This window comes from Sinocyclocheilus grahami, unplaced genomic scaffold, assembly GCF_001515645.1.
Source record: "Sinocyclocheilus grahami isolate Dianchi unplaced genomic scaffold, SAMN03320097.WGS_v1.1 scaffold21.1, whole genome shotgun sequence".
Lineage (NCBI taxonomy): Eukaryota > Metazoa > Chordata > Actinopteri > Cypriniformes > Cyprinidae > Sinocyclocheilus > Sinocyclocheilus grahami.
This window is the reverse complement of record NW_015505200.1, coordinates 5512150-5529909: the sequence shown is the minus strand read 5'-3', so window position 1 is coordinate 5529909 and position 17760 is coordinate 5512150. Positions and strand designations below refer to the sequence as shown.

Genomic DNA, 17760 nt, shown 5'->3' with positions numbered 1-17760 from the left:
CAGCAAATCCATGCAGAGGAATCATAAATTGTGAAATGTATTTTTTTTTATTTTAGAAAAACGTTTAGAAAAAAACAACTTTATAACAAGATTTTTTTTTTGCATCTAAACAGGCTCAACAGTGCTTGAAAACTACACTCACGTGCATAACAAACATTGCTGTTCAAAACTCTTTTTAACAGTACAACAGTCTATAGGAGACTTGATTTCAGTTTCATTTTGAAAAGTGAAAAAACAAACAAAAAAACGTTGTATGAAGACCCTCAATCTCTGCCTGCTGTTCCAGCAACCCGGCTATAGAAGTATGCAGCAAAGGTTGGATCCTTCTCCTCTAAGCTGTTCAAAAAGGCATTTCTCTCCTCTTCACTCCATGAATCAAACCACTGAGTCCACAGCCTTAACTGGCATTCAAAAATGTTAGGTGGGCGATCATTCACCTGAAATGCAAAGACAAAGAAAATATCCATGTTATCATACATATGAACCTGCTTAGCATTATTTGATTATGTCAGATAGATACATACATGCATACATACATCCATAAACAGCTGATCTCAATCTTCCATAAGTATTCAACACGACTCAAGTCCATCAATTAACATCTTGTGAAGTGAAAGGCATGTTTGTAATAAATTCATTATTAAGATGTTTTTAACTTCAACCTGTTGCTTACTGCTAAACTATATACGAGTCCTCTTTCCATAATATTGCTTTCTTGAGCGAAAAAGCTGTCTCATCTGAATCAGGAGAGAAATATGCACAAATCAAGTGAACAACAAAACAAGTAAAAATAATCCAGAACAGCTCTAAACAAATATTTTGGTGGATTTTGATGTGAGAGGACAACAGGAGATGGACTTTCACACTGGAGGAAGTGTTATTATGGACTACTATTTTGTTAGAAGTGACAGTTTAAAGTTAAAATGCCGTAATAATGAATTTGTTTCAATTGACAAGACGTTAACTGATGGACTAGAGTTGTGTGAAATACTAGGCTGTGGATTATTGGGATGTTTTTATCAGTTGTCTGAACTCTCATTCTGACGGCACCCGTCCACTGCAGAGGATCCACTGGTGAGCAAGTGATGTAATGCTAAATTTCTCCAAGTCTGTTCTTATGAAAAAACAAACTTATCTACATCTGGATGATCTGAGGGCGAGTAAATTGTAAGCAAATTTTAATTTTTGGGTGAACTATTCCTTTACGTACGAGAATCACACGACAAAGAAAAGGGCATTAAGTTTCACATAAATTAACAAAATAAAACACCTGCAGTGTGTTGAGTTGGTCTAATAAACTGGACACCTTTCCAGGCACAGCCTTTGAAATCAGATCTTCCAGAAAGCGTTGCTTCTGGACAGCGTTCCATCCTAAAAACCAACTTAGTACACATCGTTGCTCCTGCAGCGTCACGAAAGACAGCGGCATAGAGTCTTCTCTGGAGCCCACGTTGAGGGATGTGTAGGACAGTGCTTCCAGACGTTGGGGAACAATGCCTCCTGAAGCAGGCGGAAAGTCTGTGATGGAAACTGGGGGAAGAGTTGACCAACCTTGCCCATCAGACATCCCTAACTGTGTAATGGTGTGCTTGGAGACCTGAGAATGGGACAGATCTTCCACTGTAGGGGGCATCATGGATCCATCTGGCTGGCCCGAGCCTTGTAAAGCCTGGTGGAACCAGGCCATTTCTAATAAAGACAGAAAAAGGAGGATTTCAGCGGGACTATCATTGATGGTACTAAAAGCTTATAGCGCTAAAAGAAACTGGATGCCTTGACGTTGCTGAGCATTTTAATAACTTTTTACACAAACTGAAACATTGAATAAGCCACGTTCATGCATTTTAACGTACACCATCGGTTCAAAGCCTTTATAAAACTGTTATTTTTGTTTTTGCATCGTACCATACGTATTTACACGGTAGGCTACACTTATATTTTTCTTCCTTGTTACGACACACTATGCATGCTAACGTCAGATTGCTAGCTGACCAAATCAAACGAGTAAACCTCCGCTTTTAAATATTATTTCATTCAAAATGTCATTCTAAATCAAATGTTACCCTTTTCTTAGTTGGACTTGTCACCTTTCGTCGAAAACAGCATGTAGTTAGTTTCTCCGTCGGTAACCAGATGGGAATAATCTCGACTGAGCCGCGAAGCTCAAAGCGAGCCGCTCGCTGTGTTCAGTAAACCGCTTGCATAGGCTCGGACACAGTCAGCGGGGCTCTGCATATTAGCGATGTCCTATTCGTCAACGAATCTTTCTTTTTGATCGGATCTTTTCCCATTGTTCACAAACCCGATCTAAACGTCTTGCTCACGAATCTGACTGGACGATTCGTTAATGAAATGAACTGAATCAGTAAGTCTCAACGACTCAGCGAGAGCCGGTACATGTCCGATTCATACAGAGGTTGTTACTGAAGGGACGAAAAGGTTAACGTTACTTAGCCTAATAGCAGAAATGTCATAAATAAAAAGATACTTTTCCAGCAAAGATTGTAATTGCGAAATTAACAGATTTTAAGCTGATTTTAAAAAACTGATTTACTAAAACGAACGGACAACCGATGTGCTGAAATAAATCGTGCTTTAATTTGTACGCAGAATTTCAAAATTCGATATTGTATTTATTATTTTTAATTAAAAAAAACACGATTCTCCACACTATAGTGGAAACTGTGGCGTTACATACGACGTGGGACATCATAAAAGCTTAACGTGGATTCATGTAGCAATTTAGACAGTGATGGACCAAACAGTGGTGGACCAAATTCGGTATATATTATATTAATGATGCTATTATGCAAGCAGATTAACCTAGAATATGAACGTAACGCGCAATACTTATCAAGGTTAATGTACAAAACGGTAATACTGGAGGACTAATTTCTGTATAAATCTTAATGATTATGCACATTATAGACAAGACTATATCCAGAATATAAACGCAAAACAAGAGGTTAATAACGGTTTTCAAGCGAATACGCTTGCGTTGCATTCAGCAATAACAGCTGAATACCGGACAGACTTTAATAATGGCGTCTTTGTTTGCCTTTGCAATGGTTTTATGTTGAAACGGAAATTTACAAGAAGCAATTCAATCATGTCTAATGTGGTTTAAGCATATGAATTCAGGTTTACTGCCTGTTACTTTGTAAAACATCAAACAACTCTGAAGTCCTCTCCTCCACTCCGCCTTTTCCGGAAGCGCTCGTGGCGCGCTGACGTCAGTGAGGAAGGCGTTGCGGTCCTCGCGAGCTACAGAACGAGCGAAGGGAATCAAGATGGCGGACCTCGAAGACGTTACGCTGGACGGGAGGCCGCTCCATTCGCTCCGGGTGGCGGATTTGAAGGCGGCATTGGAAGAGAGAGGGCTTCCGAAAAGCGGACAGAAGAATGCACTCATCAAGAGGCTCAAAGGGGTGAGTGGGAGTTGCTGTTTTCTCGGCTCCGCAGAGTCCGAGGACCGTGATTCGGAGGCCGAGCGTCGGTGGTCTCTCGCTAGCTGCTAGCGCGCACTAGCTGCGGTGCTCATCCAGTTTGTAGTGTGTTATCATGTCCCCCCGCTGTTGCCTGTTTATATGTATGTGTGTGGCGTGCAAAAGCGCCGTTTATTTTCCATGCATGCGAGTTTAGGGAGGCCGCAGAGGGTTCGGGGCGATGCGGTTTGTGTTTACAAGTCTCTGGATGAATGTGAACTGTGAGGTTTTTTTAAGTTGTCGGCGGGCTCGCGCTTTGTTAATGCATAAGGTGTTAGGGGGGTGGGGGTTTATGAAACGGGGACGCGCTTACTAAAAACTCAAGTTTTTGAAAGATTACACACCTCTTACCCCTTGAATGTCATGTGCATTTGTTGAAATAAACACTGAAGTCGCATCGCAGTTGCTTTGCGTTGGTGGGAGGATTTGATTGATTGATGTGCCGAGCGCCGCAGCTGCTTTGAAGTTTGAGCTGAAGTTACTGTTACTGAACGGATGTAAACAAATCTCCTTCTATCCCCGTCTTGTTCTTATTTCGTGCACTTGTTTCATATATCATTGAAATGATCAGAAGTAATCCATATGTGTGTTTTAATGATGATTAATAAATAAGTACGTTTTTTTTACATCTGCTAATTTTTATATTTACACTTATTGTTTCCTTAGATCATTCACTCTGATCCATATAAATATTAATGAATAATAATTGCTTATGTATGTGTCCATTATGTAATGTAGAGCCCAACCGATACAGGTTTTTTGGGACCGATACCGATATTAGGGAGTAAAAAAGGCAGATACCGATATATCGGCCGATATTCTTTGTGTATATTATAGTACAGTACCAGTCAAAAGTTTGGACACTTTCCCATTCGTGTGTCCAAACATTTGACTGGTACTATATATAGAATACAGTATATACATAAATAGAATATATATACATAAACACATTTTTTGCAATCACTCAAATGTGGTGATCAAACACTTATAATGGTGACAGAGATATGTAAGGGCATTTAACAATTTAACAATAAACTTGCGATGAGTGCGATGCACAAAGTTGTAACACACGTGGTTTGAATATGTATTTTACCATAGTAACATTTAAATTCTGGCTTAAGTCAAAAAAAATGTGTATCAGTTTTTTATTATTCATTTAAAATGAGACACATCTGCTATTATTTTAATCTCCAATCGGTTATTTATCAGTTCAGATAGTTTTTTAATGATTTGATTACTAGCAGAAGACGCTAACCAGTTTTAAATTCCAGTTGCGCAGATGGGGCACGTTGTAACACTGCGTTACAAGTTCATTGTCAAACTCCAAAATCAGATTATTTTTAATTCTTAAAAAACGCCATTATTTTATTTGAAAAAATATATATATAATAATATATTTATTTATTAACAAAATATTTTAGTTTGTCTTGTATATTTTTTTCATTCGATCAGATAAGATTTTTTTAGCTGTCATATGGTAAAGTTACAACATGCCCCTCAGATGTTACAATGTGTTCTACCTACGGGGCATGTTGTCACATTTCACTTCTATTTTTTTAGGGTAAATGAAGAAAAACGTATACACTGTAATTATGAAACAAAGCGACATATTTGTACTAGACAAGTGTAAAATTACCGTGGATAAAAAAATATATATATTCTGAACCCCATGTGGATTTACACAAACTGAGAAAGTCAAAAAGTGTTACTTTGTGCCCCGCTCTCCCCTACCTCTGTAAAAAAAACAACAATATAAATTCACATCTCGCGCACTTTAATGCCATTTCGATGTAAGGTGTACATTCCCTTGGAACTGGAATCATGGCGGAATTTCATGTGAAGTCCACTTCGCAGGGCACTTACATTCGAATAAGACAACGCGTGAATGCTGCCTGAACAAGAGACCTCCTTACTGAAGGGAAAGTGTTGACTGGTGTCACTATCTCGCGAACGCGCTGGCGGATCTCCACCAAATTCGGGGGATCCCTTCAGCTCGAGGAGCCCTCTCGAACGCCACCCTCCGCGCGTCAGTAGCCCTCCGGGATCGCTAGATCGGTCGGCGCCGGACCGCGAATTTAACCACCCATAACTCCCGAACCCCGGGGGCTATCGACGAGGCGGTGGTCTCATTCGAAAGAGGGCCTCGAGACGTACACCCGATTCGCGTTCGAGAGGGTTCCTTGAGCTGAAGAGATCCCCCGAATTTGGTGCGGATTCGCCACGCCGTTACAGAGATATGGCCGTTCAAAGTTTCAATGGTTTTCCATTGACTTAAGCTTTAAAGCGTTTCATCCAGGTCGCCAGTAGCAAACAATGGAGTGCGCTCTGCTGGATAAACTAAGTAATTACACCATTTCAAGCATTTTATCTGCATTATAGGTTCTGTAAAAAAAAAATTATATCGGCGGCATATTCACCGATACCGATATATCGGTGACAGGCTCATATCGGCCGATAATATCGGCAAAACGATATATCGGTCGGGCTCTAGTAATTAACACTGTCCTGCTGTCCAGTTCCAAATGTTTAGAGGTCTTGTACTTATACTTGTTACCTTTGCTGTGAAGTGTGCATAAGTATTTAGTGTAGATAATGAAGTATGTGTGTCTGTCATTCTGCATGTGCAACAGGCTCTCATGTTGGAGAACCTTCAGAAAACCTCCTCTCATCACATTGGCCTGCAGCCCAACTCCCGGGTGAGCTGAACTGTGTTGTTTTACAGTAGGAACAAGCATCTTACTGTTTGTTCTTGTGTGGATGGCTTAACTGCTCTAAAACAACTGTAACAATTTGGATTACATGTGTTTCAATTTAGATTGGCGAGGAAATGAGTCAGAACAGCTTCATTAAACAGTACCTGGCCAAACAGCAAGAGCTTCTCAGGCAGCGCTTGGAGAGAGAAGCACGAGAGGCAGCTGAAACTGATGGTGAGTATATGATAATAGTGCAAATAAACTTAACTTGTACCAGTGTGAGTGGTTTTTCTTTTCTTTTTTTGAAGCTGCATGTGTGTAATGTTTTTAACCAGCAAAAATGCTGCATCCTTGTATAAATGGTGGTGAAGTTGAAATATGGAAACACTGATCATTTACAAGTACTCTCAACATATGCTAGTTTTTTTGGTTAATGTGTAATCTTTTGGTATTACAAATGGTTTTTGCATTGAGTGTTTTGTTAAATGATGATGAATAAACTTTTTCTGTGATATGTCTCCTATAACAGGGCTGTCCAAACTCGGTCCTGGAGGGCCAGTGTCCTGAAGAGTTAGCTCCAACCCTAAGTAAACACACCTGAACCAGCTAATCAAGCTCTTACTAGGCATACTAGAAACTTAAAGGCAGGTGTGTTGAGGCAAGTTGGAGGTAAACTCTGCAGGACACCGGCCCTCCAGGACTGAGTTTGGGCAGCCCTGTCCTATAAGTTTACTCTATACTGAATTACAGTATTCGGTTTTCCAGAGACCATTAAAATTAGTGTACTATGAAAAGGATTGAATGAAAAGATGGGAATTATGAAGTTGTTTATAACAATTTTAGTTAAAATTACACATTAATTTTAAAAAGATAGTTCTCTTTGTACTTACATTGTTAATATGTATATACATGTGTGTGTATATACAAAATACATATGTACAAAAATATTCTATTTTTAATGATGAAATACTAACATTTATTTTAACATTTCTTCTAAATTAAAGCGCTGTTTAGTCTATAAACATGTCTTTTGTTATGGTTTATTTTTATTTATTTATTTGTTTTTCTTTTTAAGGAACAGACCATGAAGACCACACAGAGGCCAATGACATTATTTGTGCTGCCCCTAACCAGGTTAGAAATATTATCAATCCCCTGCTGCTACAGTGCTTGTTCTGGGCTGGGCCACAAATTCTTACAAAATGTCTATTTAATTTTTAGTTATGCAAGGTAAGGTTAAATGTTCTCCTGATTGTGTTTACTTTGGATAAGAAAAATACCTTTTGGGTCCTGAACTTACCTTCTGTGTCCAACACATATTTCCACCAGGATGTTGCTCCCTCCTTAGTTGACCAACACAAAGGAGGTACAGTAGTGGCTGGGGGATTTGGGGTGACTGGGAGTGAGAGTGATGAGCTCGCAGAAAAAGAAACCCCTGGGCAGCCATCCCCCCTCGCACCTGCCCAGCCTGGCGCAATAGCCTCTTTATCTGTGCGGGTTGTTGGTGAAAGAGGACCAACTTCAAGCCATGAACCGGCTGAGAGTGATGATGACAGTGAAGGCGGGGATGACAATGATGACGATGAGGAGGAGTGGAACGCCAATGCTCAACGGAGTCATCGAGCACAGCCTCCAAAAAACCAACCGGTGAGGGAAAGATCTGGTAGCTCGCAGCAACAGCAGCAGCCGCCCCCCCAACACATACCTTTACTTTCACAGCAGCTCAGACAGCCCACTCCTCCTCCATCCCCTCCTCCTGAACTCTCTTTTCCACTCCCAGACACACCTAAACAGAGCCCACCTAGTCCTGGAGAGCCCCCATCTAGGCAGCGCATATCTAGTTCTTCGAGCTCTGGTAGTTCAAGTAGTGACAGTCGTAGCAGTAGCCCTGAACCAGCAGGCGACTCAGCAGAACGCAGACCAGGCCCACTGACCTTACTGGCACGCAAGATGGCGTCTGAGGGAGCTTTCTCTGGTGCAGGAAAGCGTGATAGGGAGGGACTGGACGGACAGAGAAGCCACCATGAGGGGGTTGTGTCTGCAATTACGCACACAGCTAATGCAGCTTCAGTTTTGTCATACCCTAGTTCAGTGATCTTAAACCAAGGTGTTGGTGTCGTTAGGACAGCGATGGTGGAAGAGAGTGATGGCATGAAGCAGGATGATCTTTTATGGGAGCAAGAAAACAAAAAGAGGGAAAGACAACGAGAACAAGAGAGGCTGAAAGCCCTAGAAAAGGAGAAGGCATTGGAAAAAGAGCGAGCACGGGTTTTGGAGCGGGAAAGACAGGAGCGAGAAGAATCTCTGAAACGGGAGAGGGCTTTACAGCGAGAAAGGGAAGAGAAAGAAAAGGCCTTACAGCAGGAGAGGGAAGAGAAAGAGAAGCTTGAAAGAGAACAAGCGTTGGAAAGAGAGCGAGTACGATTCGAGAAAGAACAAGCTCTGGAACGAGAGAGGCAAGAAAAGGATAGATTGGAGAGAGAGAGGCAGGAGAGATTAGAGCGAGAGAGGCTGGAGAAAGAAAGACAAGAACGAGAACAAGCCTTAGAGAGGGAGAGACTCGAGAAAGAAAGACGAGAACAAGCTCTAGAGAGGGAGAGATTGGAGCGAGAGCGACTTGAGAAGGAAAAACTAGAACGAGAACAAGCTCTAGAGAGGGAGAGATTGGAAAGAGAGCGGCTTGAAAAGGAAAGACAAGAACGACGACAAGCTTTAGAGAGGGAGCGATTGGAAAGAGAGCGGCTTGAGAAGGAAAGACTAGAAAGAGAACAAGCTCTAGAGAGGGAGAGATTGGAAGGAGAGCAACTTGAAAAGGAAAGACAAGAACGAGAACAAGCTCTAGAGAGGGAGCGATTGGAGAGAGAGCGGCTTGAGAAGGAAAGAATAGAAAGAGAACAAGCTCTAGAGAGGGAGAGATTAGAAAGAGAGCGGCTTGAAAATAAAAGACAAGAACGACAACAAGCTTTAGAGAGGGAGCGATTGGAAAGAGAGCGGCTTGAGAAGGAAAGACAAGAACGAGAACAAGCTTTAGAGAGGGAGAGATTGGAAAGAGAGCAGCTTGAGAAGCAAAGGCAGGAACGAGAGAGGCAGAAAAAAGAACAAGCTCTAGAGAGGGAGAGACTGGAAAGAGAAGCTGCTTTGGAGAAAGAGAGACAAGAAATGGAGAGGGCCAAAGAACAGGAAAGGCTGGAGAAAGAGATGGCTTTGGAAAGAGAAAGACATGAAAGAGAAGCTGCTCTGGAACGCAAGAGGCAAGAGCGAGAAAGAATTGAGAAAAAGAAAGCTTTGGAAGAAGAACGGTTGCAAAAAGAACAAGCTCTTGAGCTTGAGAGAGAAGCACATAGGAAAGCAGAGGATGAGCGAGAGCGAGCTTTGGAAAAAGAGAGAGAGGAGCAGGAGAGGACTTTAAAAGAAGAGCAGCAGAGAGCTTTGGATGAAAGGGAAAGGCTTTTGGAGCAAAAAAGAGTCCAGGAGGAAAAAGAAAAGGCTTCGAAACCTGAAAAAGATGAGGAACGTGAGAAAGAAAGACAAAGTCGTCTTCCTCTGTGGAAGCGTGGTCGTGATATCGGTGGTCTCTCCTATCCAGCGCCTCATGCTGCTTCTCTGGAAAGTCCAACGGAGAAGCCCGACGAGAGTGAGACCGGTGAACCTCAGAGCACTGGCAAAGATGCTACAGAGCCTGTCCCACAGCAGTCACCCATAGCTGCAACAAAACTGTCTCCTCAATCTTCTTCTAAGAAGTCCCGCTTCCTTAGAGATGCCCCTCTGACAACTCCTCTCCCATCCTCTCCAACTTCTGTGCTGAAGAGACCTCGTACTTTCTCAGATAGCCCGATGCCACAAGCCCCGTCAATTCCATTAACATCTAAGCCTGAGGAAAAAGATGCCGCTCCGGTCCATCAAACATCAGTCTTTGTTTCAGCACCTTATGAGCTTGAGAGCAAAATCCCCAAGATGTCTGCCCAACAACATGCACCGCAAGAGGAAGCGAAGATGGAGACGTCAGAGGATAGTGAGGCAAGCAAAGACACTAAGCCTAAGTCTCTCAGAAGAGTTGAGGATGAGGAGAAATCTCCTTTACCTCCTCCAGAGGAGAAGAAAAGAGGAAGGGAAAGGGAAAAGAAAGAGGTGGAGAAGAAAAAAAGAAAGTCATCATCCTCCAGCGATTCCTCCTCATCCGACTCAGATTCTGGGTCTTCATCTTCCTCACGCTCTTCCAGTTCATCATCATCAGAGGAGGAGGAGAAAAGTCATTCCACTTCAGATGGTAGGAAGGTGAGTGGTTCAAAGGTTCATCTTTTCCGTTAGGCTTGCTCTCTTTAAACACTTTGGAGACATTGTTCATGAGCATTGTAATAAAGTGTCATGCTCCTCAAAAATGGCGTCAGTGGTGAAATAAATGGCAGAAGGACATCAGCATTAGAGAGCTAGCATAAGCATACAGGAGCATAAACTAAATAATATTGATTGCCTGAGCTATTAAGATTTTTTTTCCCATTTCATGACACATTTCAAACTTTGGCTTTTTTTTTTCTTGTGTCTCGTTTTCTTCTGCATGTGTAAATTATGGCACTTTTCCACTGCGTGGTACAACTCGGCTCGGTTTGCGTTTCCACTGCAGTTCAGTACCGCTTTAGAGTGGGCGGGATTATTCACATGTCATTAGTTGCGCCGCCTCTATTGACGCGACTCCTGAAAAACGTTTTCATTCCGCGTCGCCCCATCGAGCTCTCGCTGGATCCACTCCTCTGCTATCAACGAGAGGAACGTCTGTACTTCCTCAACAGACAACGAAACAGCCACTTTTTGGTTGTTAAAAAAGTTGCGCTTGTTCAAAACATTTGTGTTCGATCCTTCGCTGGCTGTGCTGCTTTAAATCTAGCAGTTCTGTTGTGTTTGTGTCGCAAGTTCAGTGACGCAGGTAGTGGTGATTCTCTCTGGCCAATCCGTGATCAGCAGAGTTCACACATCACGTTTTGGTAGCGGTACGATTCACTTGGAACCTCAACCGAGGTGGTACTATAAAAAGTACCAGGTACTGTACCCAGTGGAAAACCTCCCAAAAGTGAACCGTACCGAGCCGTACCGTACCATGCCGTGCCATGCAGTGAAAAAGCACCATTACATCAAACGTTTAGCTTTTTGTTCATTTTGCAAGACCATAAACTTCTAAAACTGAATTCTATACTAAAGCACTACAATGGTGGGTAAAACATTAAAAGGAATGTTTCAGGTTCTATTATCACAATGCATACAAACAAATATCCACTTTTAATCTGTGGGTCCAATTTGGGGCGTGTTGCCCCCTAGACTTGCATTATAAGCTTTTTGAAATTGTCCTTTTTATTCAAATTAAGGAAAGAGTTGAAATAGGCTTTCATTTTTATATAATTTCACCAATTGTTTATAATTCACTTTTTTTTTTCTTCTTGAATTGCATACTGTTATACATGCAAAATGCTTTTTTGCAATATGCCCAAAATTTTAAGCATATCTTAAGTTTTCTTTCTGTTAGGGCTGCACAATTAATTGAATTTCTAATTGCAATTACAATTATGGATGCCACAATTACGTAATCGTTCAAAGCGGCAATTAATCGTTCAAAGTCCACTTGTGTTATTCTGCACGCTTAAGATATGTTTTTTTTTCTTTCTACATGTTATCTTAAAGGTTTTTCCATTGTTTTAGTATAACATTATAATACCATTCATATTTTTATAAAATAAAGAAGAAATCAATCCGATGTATATTTGACATTTGAGGCTTAATACTATAGAAAAGCACTAAAGGTTTTTCAGTTTGAGTGTTTTCAGCTTGTTTATTTTCATATAAAAATACGGCTTGCAGTTGCATCTAACAATGGTTTAAACATCATTCAATGTAAATTGTGATAATCGTAATTAATAATCGCAATTACAATTTCAAGGGAATAATCGACAATTATGATTTTTGTCATAATCATGCAGCCCTATTTTCTATTTTCCTCAGTCTAAAGAGGTCCAGAAAGATTCTTCATCTCAGCCCACGGAAAAAGTTGGTCAAACTGTGGCTGAAAAGCCTCCAACCGTCCAGTGCAAAAAACGAGTCTTCATAGAGCAGGAAGAAAAAGACATGGGCAATGAGGATGTCATCCAAACCAAGGTTAGCAAGCAGCCAAATTTTAAAAACAAAATGAATTTGGTTCTAACACCCTACGTCTAGTCAGAGTAACTATTATATTGTGCTACTTTGATTGCCATTCGATAGGCTCAGTCTGTGCAAGACATTGGACAAACCTTTTTATATTCTCTACTTTTTCTATATATTTTAGGAACCCTGCCTTGAACTACAAGATGAGAAGGAAACAAGGGGAAGAAAGGACGATATTGACGAAGATGACACTAACAAAGACACTACCAGGTCTGTCTACAATCTACTTTGATTATATTTATACACCAGAAATCATGGGTTAAATGAAAACATTACTAATGCAGTTAAAAAGGGATGGATATCCAAGCAGAGATCAAATATGGTGATTATGAAGTGGGTTAAGATGAAAGAATTTGATTGACAGTTTTAAGGTCTTCATGTAAAATTAGTGAAAAGTTTTGGCTGCTTGAGTCCCTGTATAATCTATTTATTGGACCCAGGAAACACATACAAATTGTATACTGTCATTTTGAATTATTGTCCTGTACGTCCAAGGACGCCAGTTTGAGCTAGTGTACCAGCAATATGCAATAATTCGTTTTTTGAATACAAAAACTAACAGCAATGTTGAAACATCAAAGAACCAGCGTTAATGCTGTCCATGCTACAAATAGTTTACTTATATCTTTGCACATTAAACTGAGGTAGGAGAAAGAATTTTACAGTTACGTGCATCACATTTAAATAATCTAAATAGCCATGTGAGGTAATGCAAAATGAGATGGAATTGTAATTGCTGTAATCGCAGTTCTATATGTTGCCAAAATAGAGGTTATAAATGTATTTTTGGTTGTAAGCTGCTTTGATTGATTTGCATATGGCTGTGTCTGTTCTCTTGCTTCAGATATTAAATGTATGAGACAGAATAAGACATAATTTTAGCCTTCAGAAACGCCTGCATTTATGGACAAAAAAAGAAGGGATGAAACCAGCAAACATACAATCATTTATTTTATATATTTATTTATCTATCTTGTATAATTTGCGTCGAAACTGAAGATATAATGAAATCAAATGAATCTGGGAATCATTTTGAACAGCTCGATCAAACCGATTCTCTTAAAACGAATCGGACTTTCCAATACGATATAACACAACAACACGGCTTAAAGATTCACTGTTTTAAACAGTTACTATTGCGCTACTAACGTAGACAAGTTAGTGGCGTCGCTAGCTTTTTAGTTCCTCCCCAAAACGGCATGTAGCTCGTTTCAAGAGCGTGTTATTGAATTCGTGTGGATTAAGAACAGGCAATCAGTGTGGCTGCCTCTCAACCGGTGATAATGGGGTCCTGCCGAAGTGAGTCTCGCGCACCTCTCTTTCTCTCATCTAACATGGATGTACTACGCGTTTGACCAATAACACGGGGCTCAGGGTGGCCCGTTAGCTTTGGGCGAGCGGTGTTTAATGAATTCGCGAAGTCCCGTCCGTTTGTAGTCATTAGAGTCGCTGATAGGTGCTTGATCTCATTGTGCATTATGCTGCTCGACGGGGAGGAAAGAGATGATGCTCGGCGCTACACTCATGTACTCGCATCCCACAATGCGGCGGAACGGTTTTTATCATGTCTCTTTATGTGCTAGTGATGTGTTGGTATCAGGGCGCACGTATTTTGCTGTTTTTGTCGGCCATTTGAACGATCTAAAAGAGAATAAAAACAAACAGTAACGCTTCGCCACGCGTGTCACTCCACTCTGCGGGATGAGCGCTGCATTTAGTCGACATGTAGTCTGGAGCTTTAAAAATAAAGAGATTAAGCTGCATTCGCAAGGTTATAGATACAGCACAGAAATATTCGTTTTTTTTCCTGGAGCTGTTGTTTTTTGTAAAAGCAGGCCTGCAATTGTTGCGGGTGTTTGTAGAGATGATTGATCAGTCTCTCTTTTGGAGGTAGTGGATATAGTAGGGATCTGTGTGCATTTCAGGATACACTGTTCGTTGTAAGTTGTCATAAATTGTTCTTTTTTTCCCATATGGAGTTGACTGATTCTGGTTGACTAGATTAGTAGTGTTCATTTAAAAGTGTCATTTCAATAGGCTGACCATAGGTCCTATCTTTTCCCTCAGACACGGCCTGGCCGGGATTTTTAAATTGCCTAAAATATATGGGTTGTTTATAGTCATTGTTTATTCACATTCGTGTTGTTTCAATCTGTATGACTTTTTTTCTTACATGGAAAAGAGGATGAGATGTTAGGCAGAATATTAACCTCAGTCACAAGCACTTTCATTGCATTTTTTTTCTATACAATGAAAATGAATGGAGACTGAGACCTTATTTGGCCTAATATCAGTTGAGCGCGAGTAAATGTATAACTTTTCGTCCCTGTAAATTCTTTAAAAAAAAATTTTTTTTAAACCTGGAGGCTTTTACTGTGACTATAGCAAATTGAGACTTATTATTTTTACATACTCCTCTCTTTTTTTCCCCCTTTTCTCTTTGCTCCTGTCTTTCTCAGTAGTGAGGTGAAGGAGGCTGTCATGGCGGAGCCTGAGAAGGTTCCAGAGAGCAGTGAGGAGGTAAGAGCACAGAGGAGTGCTGGGCTTACCCAACTCTACCAGTCGCCAGTTATCCCCCACATTAAAGGATAGGTTTTATAAATGGCTGTCTCCTTTCCCCTTTATTTTTCAATACAAATGCATTGTTATTACAGGTACATACAGGCATTACTAATTATGTTCACTTGTACATAAGGTAATTTAGCAACTCTATGTATTATTTGCCCTTTTTTGTGGTCACAGATGATGTTGTGTGAACCTTTGCTGAAGCTGTCCTAGACAGAAGCAGCAGGGGGCACTCTCTCTTTGGCTGATGTTTAAAACCCCCTTGATTGCTTTGTTGTAAAGGTGCTCATACCTCTTCCATTGCCCTTATTGGTACCTGCATACAACTACTACTTCTACTACAGCATCTGTTCCACTGTCTCCAAGCGCCATGGCTTTACCTGATAGGCCCTTGAGTCTGCTCTGCAGTGCAACACACCAGGCAACAATGGCCACGTTTCCTCAATGGTGTTGGCTGGAAGCACCTGTTGATTGGACTGATAATGAAAGGCTGAGTAATATGGGTGTGACGTTTTGCTGAGTGTCTCATGAGCCTGTGTCAGTTTGGCTCAAGATGGCAGCAAGGGTGGAAATGAGATTGCCAGAAACCGTAAGCAAATAAATGGACATCTTCAGAACTGTTCAGTGTGACTTTTTTGGCTTTAATGGAGACATTTTCCAGCGACTGTCCCAGTTGTTTGCTATATAATGGGACTGGTTTATTTCTTTATCCTGTGGAAAAACCATGATGTGTTGTCTTAACTCCCAAGGAAATTTTGAACTCTGATGATATGCACTTCAGCACAACAACTGGATGTGCTGGATTTTACTGCTTTCTAATTTTTTCTGTGGACTATCATGATCAAACCTAACTGATAGTTTGAAAATGGACTTGATCTGTTTCATTGTTTTGTGGCTGCTTGACTGAAACTGCATCATTCAACCTGAACAGACAGAAACCTTGTGCAGTCTTCCTCGTAACATGGACATCTTCACAAATAAAACTGACTCAGTCTTCTGAAAGGTTTTTCAGCAGTTTGTTTGAAAGACTCCTCCCACGTTCCGATTTCATGCCAATACGATGGACTTCAAAAAAGACACTCGGAGCCTCTCAAACTCCACCCACATTGTTCTACATAAGAGTTCTTCTGCCAGCCTGCTCTCAGATCTCTGCCCAAACTTCCCAGCCTTCTTTGATTGGACTGTTGTTGCCTAGATACAGTACATGCAGACGTGCGATTGGGCCATTCCCAACCGAGTGAAGAACATGTGTCAATGGTACCGGGAAATAAGTAGTCATTCTCCATTTTCTACTTTAAATGTTTTGCCTAGACAATACTAATATTTGCCAAGACTCCATGGTAACCCTAAAATGGAACTATTGTCTACTGGATAAAGAGTAGATGTATATTTATACATAAGGCCACTGCAGAGCTAATGTAAAAACAATTCTTTATTTAATTCCTCACTACAGTAACTGCCTCAAAGGATATTTCAACCTGAGGGGCTGCTCAGTGAGATAGATAACTGCAGCAAAGCCTTTTTAAAAAGTATTTTTGTGTAGTAGAGGACAAGACTGCATCTTCAGAGCAGAAATAGATTACATAATAGAAATAGATAACTTCTAAACACATGAAGAACATGTGCACACTGTGTGTGTGTACACACTCTTACTGAAGAGGCGGTCTTTCCTAATAGATTTCCTTTCATATCTGTTTACCCAGTTCCTTGTTGATGGCTCACTTTCTTTTGGTCTCTATTTGTTATTCAGTTTTATCTCCTTCATACATGCACACACATTTTTCCACACTCTGAATCTTGTGCTTTCTTTCCATATATACGATCTCACCTTTTCCCCGGGCTTGGGTGTGTTTTTTCTCTTTCAGAGCACCACGCCAAAGACCTTCTCGGCCCGAAGGATTTCTCTCGGCAGTGAGTATCTCCATGTTTCCCCTGAAGTGATTAATTTGGAGAGATCATTCACTGTGTACACTACTGTTTAAAAGTTATAAGGTTGTGTAATAATTTGTTAGACCTGAATTTTCAGCAGCCATTGTTCCAGTCTTCAGTGTCACATGGTATTTCAGGAATCATTTAATAATATGCTGATTTGGTGTTCAAAAACATTTCTTCTTATAAATGTTATGCTGCTTAATACTTGTCATCAATTTTTTAGAACTCTTTGATGATAAAAAAAAACTGATTTTCTTTTACTGTAACTTTTGAACCATTTAATGCATCCTTGCTGAATAAAAGTATTAATTTCTTCCAATAATTTTTTTTTGCTGACCTGCAAACTCTTGAATATGTTATTTTACAAAGATGTCAACGATGGCCATATGCTATCTTCCCTCAGGCAGCAAACAGTCTCCTGGGGTGGGGAGTTCTGAGGGAGAAGCGGAGGCCGCAAGCAGTGCTGGCGCTGGCAGGAAAAGAAGATGGGGCTCCAGTACAGCTGTCACTGCCAAGAAACCCTCCATCAGTATCACCACAGATTCTTTGAAGGTCAGATAAATAAGAAATAAAAATTAAAGGGATGTCTGTTATTCTAAAAAAAATATCCACCTCTTCCTTCATCTGATGAACAGTAACATAATGCATTCTTCATTCTGTACAGTCTTTAATACCTGACATCAAGCCTGCTTTGGGTCAGGAGGCTTTGTTAGACCTGCATCCGGAGGAGATGCATCTCTCTGGGGAGGAGGAAGGAGGAGAGAGGGGCGACCAAGACCTGAAAATTAGGCGAACTGTAACACAGGTGCATGTTTTTCCTCTACTAGAAGTAAAGATGTTTGTTTGATTATTTGCATATGTTGGAATAATCTTTTGGTAAAATATCTATTGCCCCC

General features: G+C 40.8%; 2 protein-coding genes across 4 annotated transcripts in view; one reads left to right on the top strand and one right to left on the bottom strand.

The window, feature by feature from the left end:
- Positions 1 to 81: 81 nt before the first annotated feature.
- Positions 82 to 2351, bottom strand: LOC107559203 (uncharacterized protein C14orf119 homolog). The gene is made up of 3 exons (XM_016242960.1): positions 2064 to 2351; positions 1271 to 1689; positions 82 to 437 (listed from the first exon to the last, which is right to left on the bottom strand). Exons 2-3 carry the CDS (start codon positions 1685 to 1687, stop codon positions 264 to 266), a joined length of 591 nt encoding a protein of 196 aa, XP_016098446.1. The 5' UTR covers positions 1688 to 1689; positions 2064 to 2351; the 3' UTR covers positions 82 to 263.
- An 835-nt stretch (positions 2352 to 3186) lies between these two features.
- Positions 3187 to 17760, top strand: part of LOC107557984 (apoptotic chromatin condensation inducer in the nucleus-like) — a 20052-nt gene continuing 5478 nt past the window's right edge. Inside the window, exons 1-12 of one of the 3 annotated variants that reach the window (XM_016241601.1) lie at positions 3188 to 3428; positions 6116 to 6181; positions 6301 to 6412; positions 7254 to 7312; positions 7508 to 8709; positions 8752 to 10453; positions 12167 to 12319; positions 12489 to 12577; positions 14827 to 14887; positions 16798 to 16843; positions 17268 to 17416; positions 17529 to 17669. In XM_016241601.1, coding sequence (XP_016097087.1) covers positions 3291 to 3428; positions 6116 to 6181; positions 6301 to 6412; positions 7254 to 7312; positions 7508 to 8709; positions 8752 to 10453; positions 12167 to 12319; positions 12489 to 12577; positions 14827 to 14887; positions 16798 to 16843; positions 17268 to 17416; positions 17529 to 17669 — 3918 coding nt within the window. In that variant the 5' untranslated portion in view covers positions 3188 to 3290. Of the gene's footprint in view, positions 3429 to 6115; positions 6182 to 6300; positions 6413 to 7253; positions 7313 to 7507; positions 10454 to 12166; positions 12320 to 12488; positions 12578 to 14826; positions 14888 to 16797; positions 16844 to 17267; positions 17417 to 17528; positions 17670 to 17760 lie in introns of all 3 variants that reach the window. The other 2 variants (XM_016241594.1, XM_016241585.1) reach the window with 2 other exon arrangements.

Excerpts from the sequence above, each read along its gene's own strand:
- LOC107559203 (XM_016242960.1), bottom strand. The coding sequence starts at position 1,687 with ATGGCCTGGTTCCACCAGGCTTTACAAGGCTCGGGCCAGCCAGATGGA. Across the intron at positions 438-1,270 it reads ACCAACTCAACACACTGCAG|GTGAATGATCGCCCACCTAA; the intron begins GTGTTTTATTTT and ends TTTGCATTTCAG.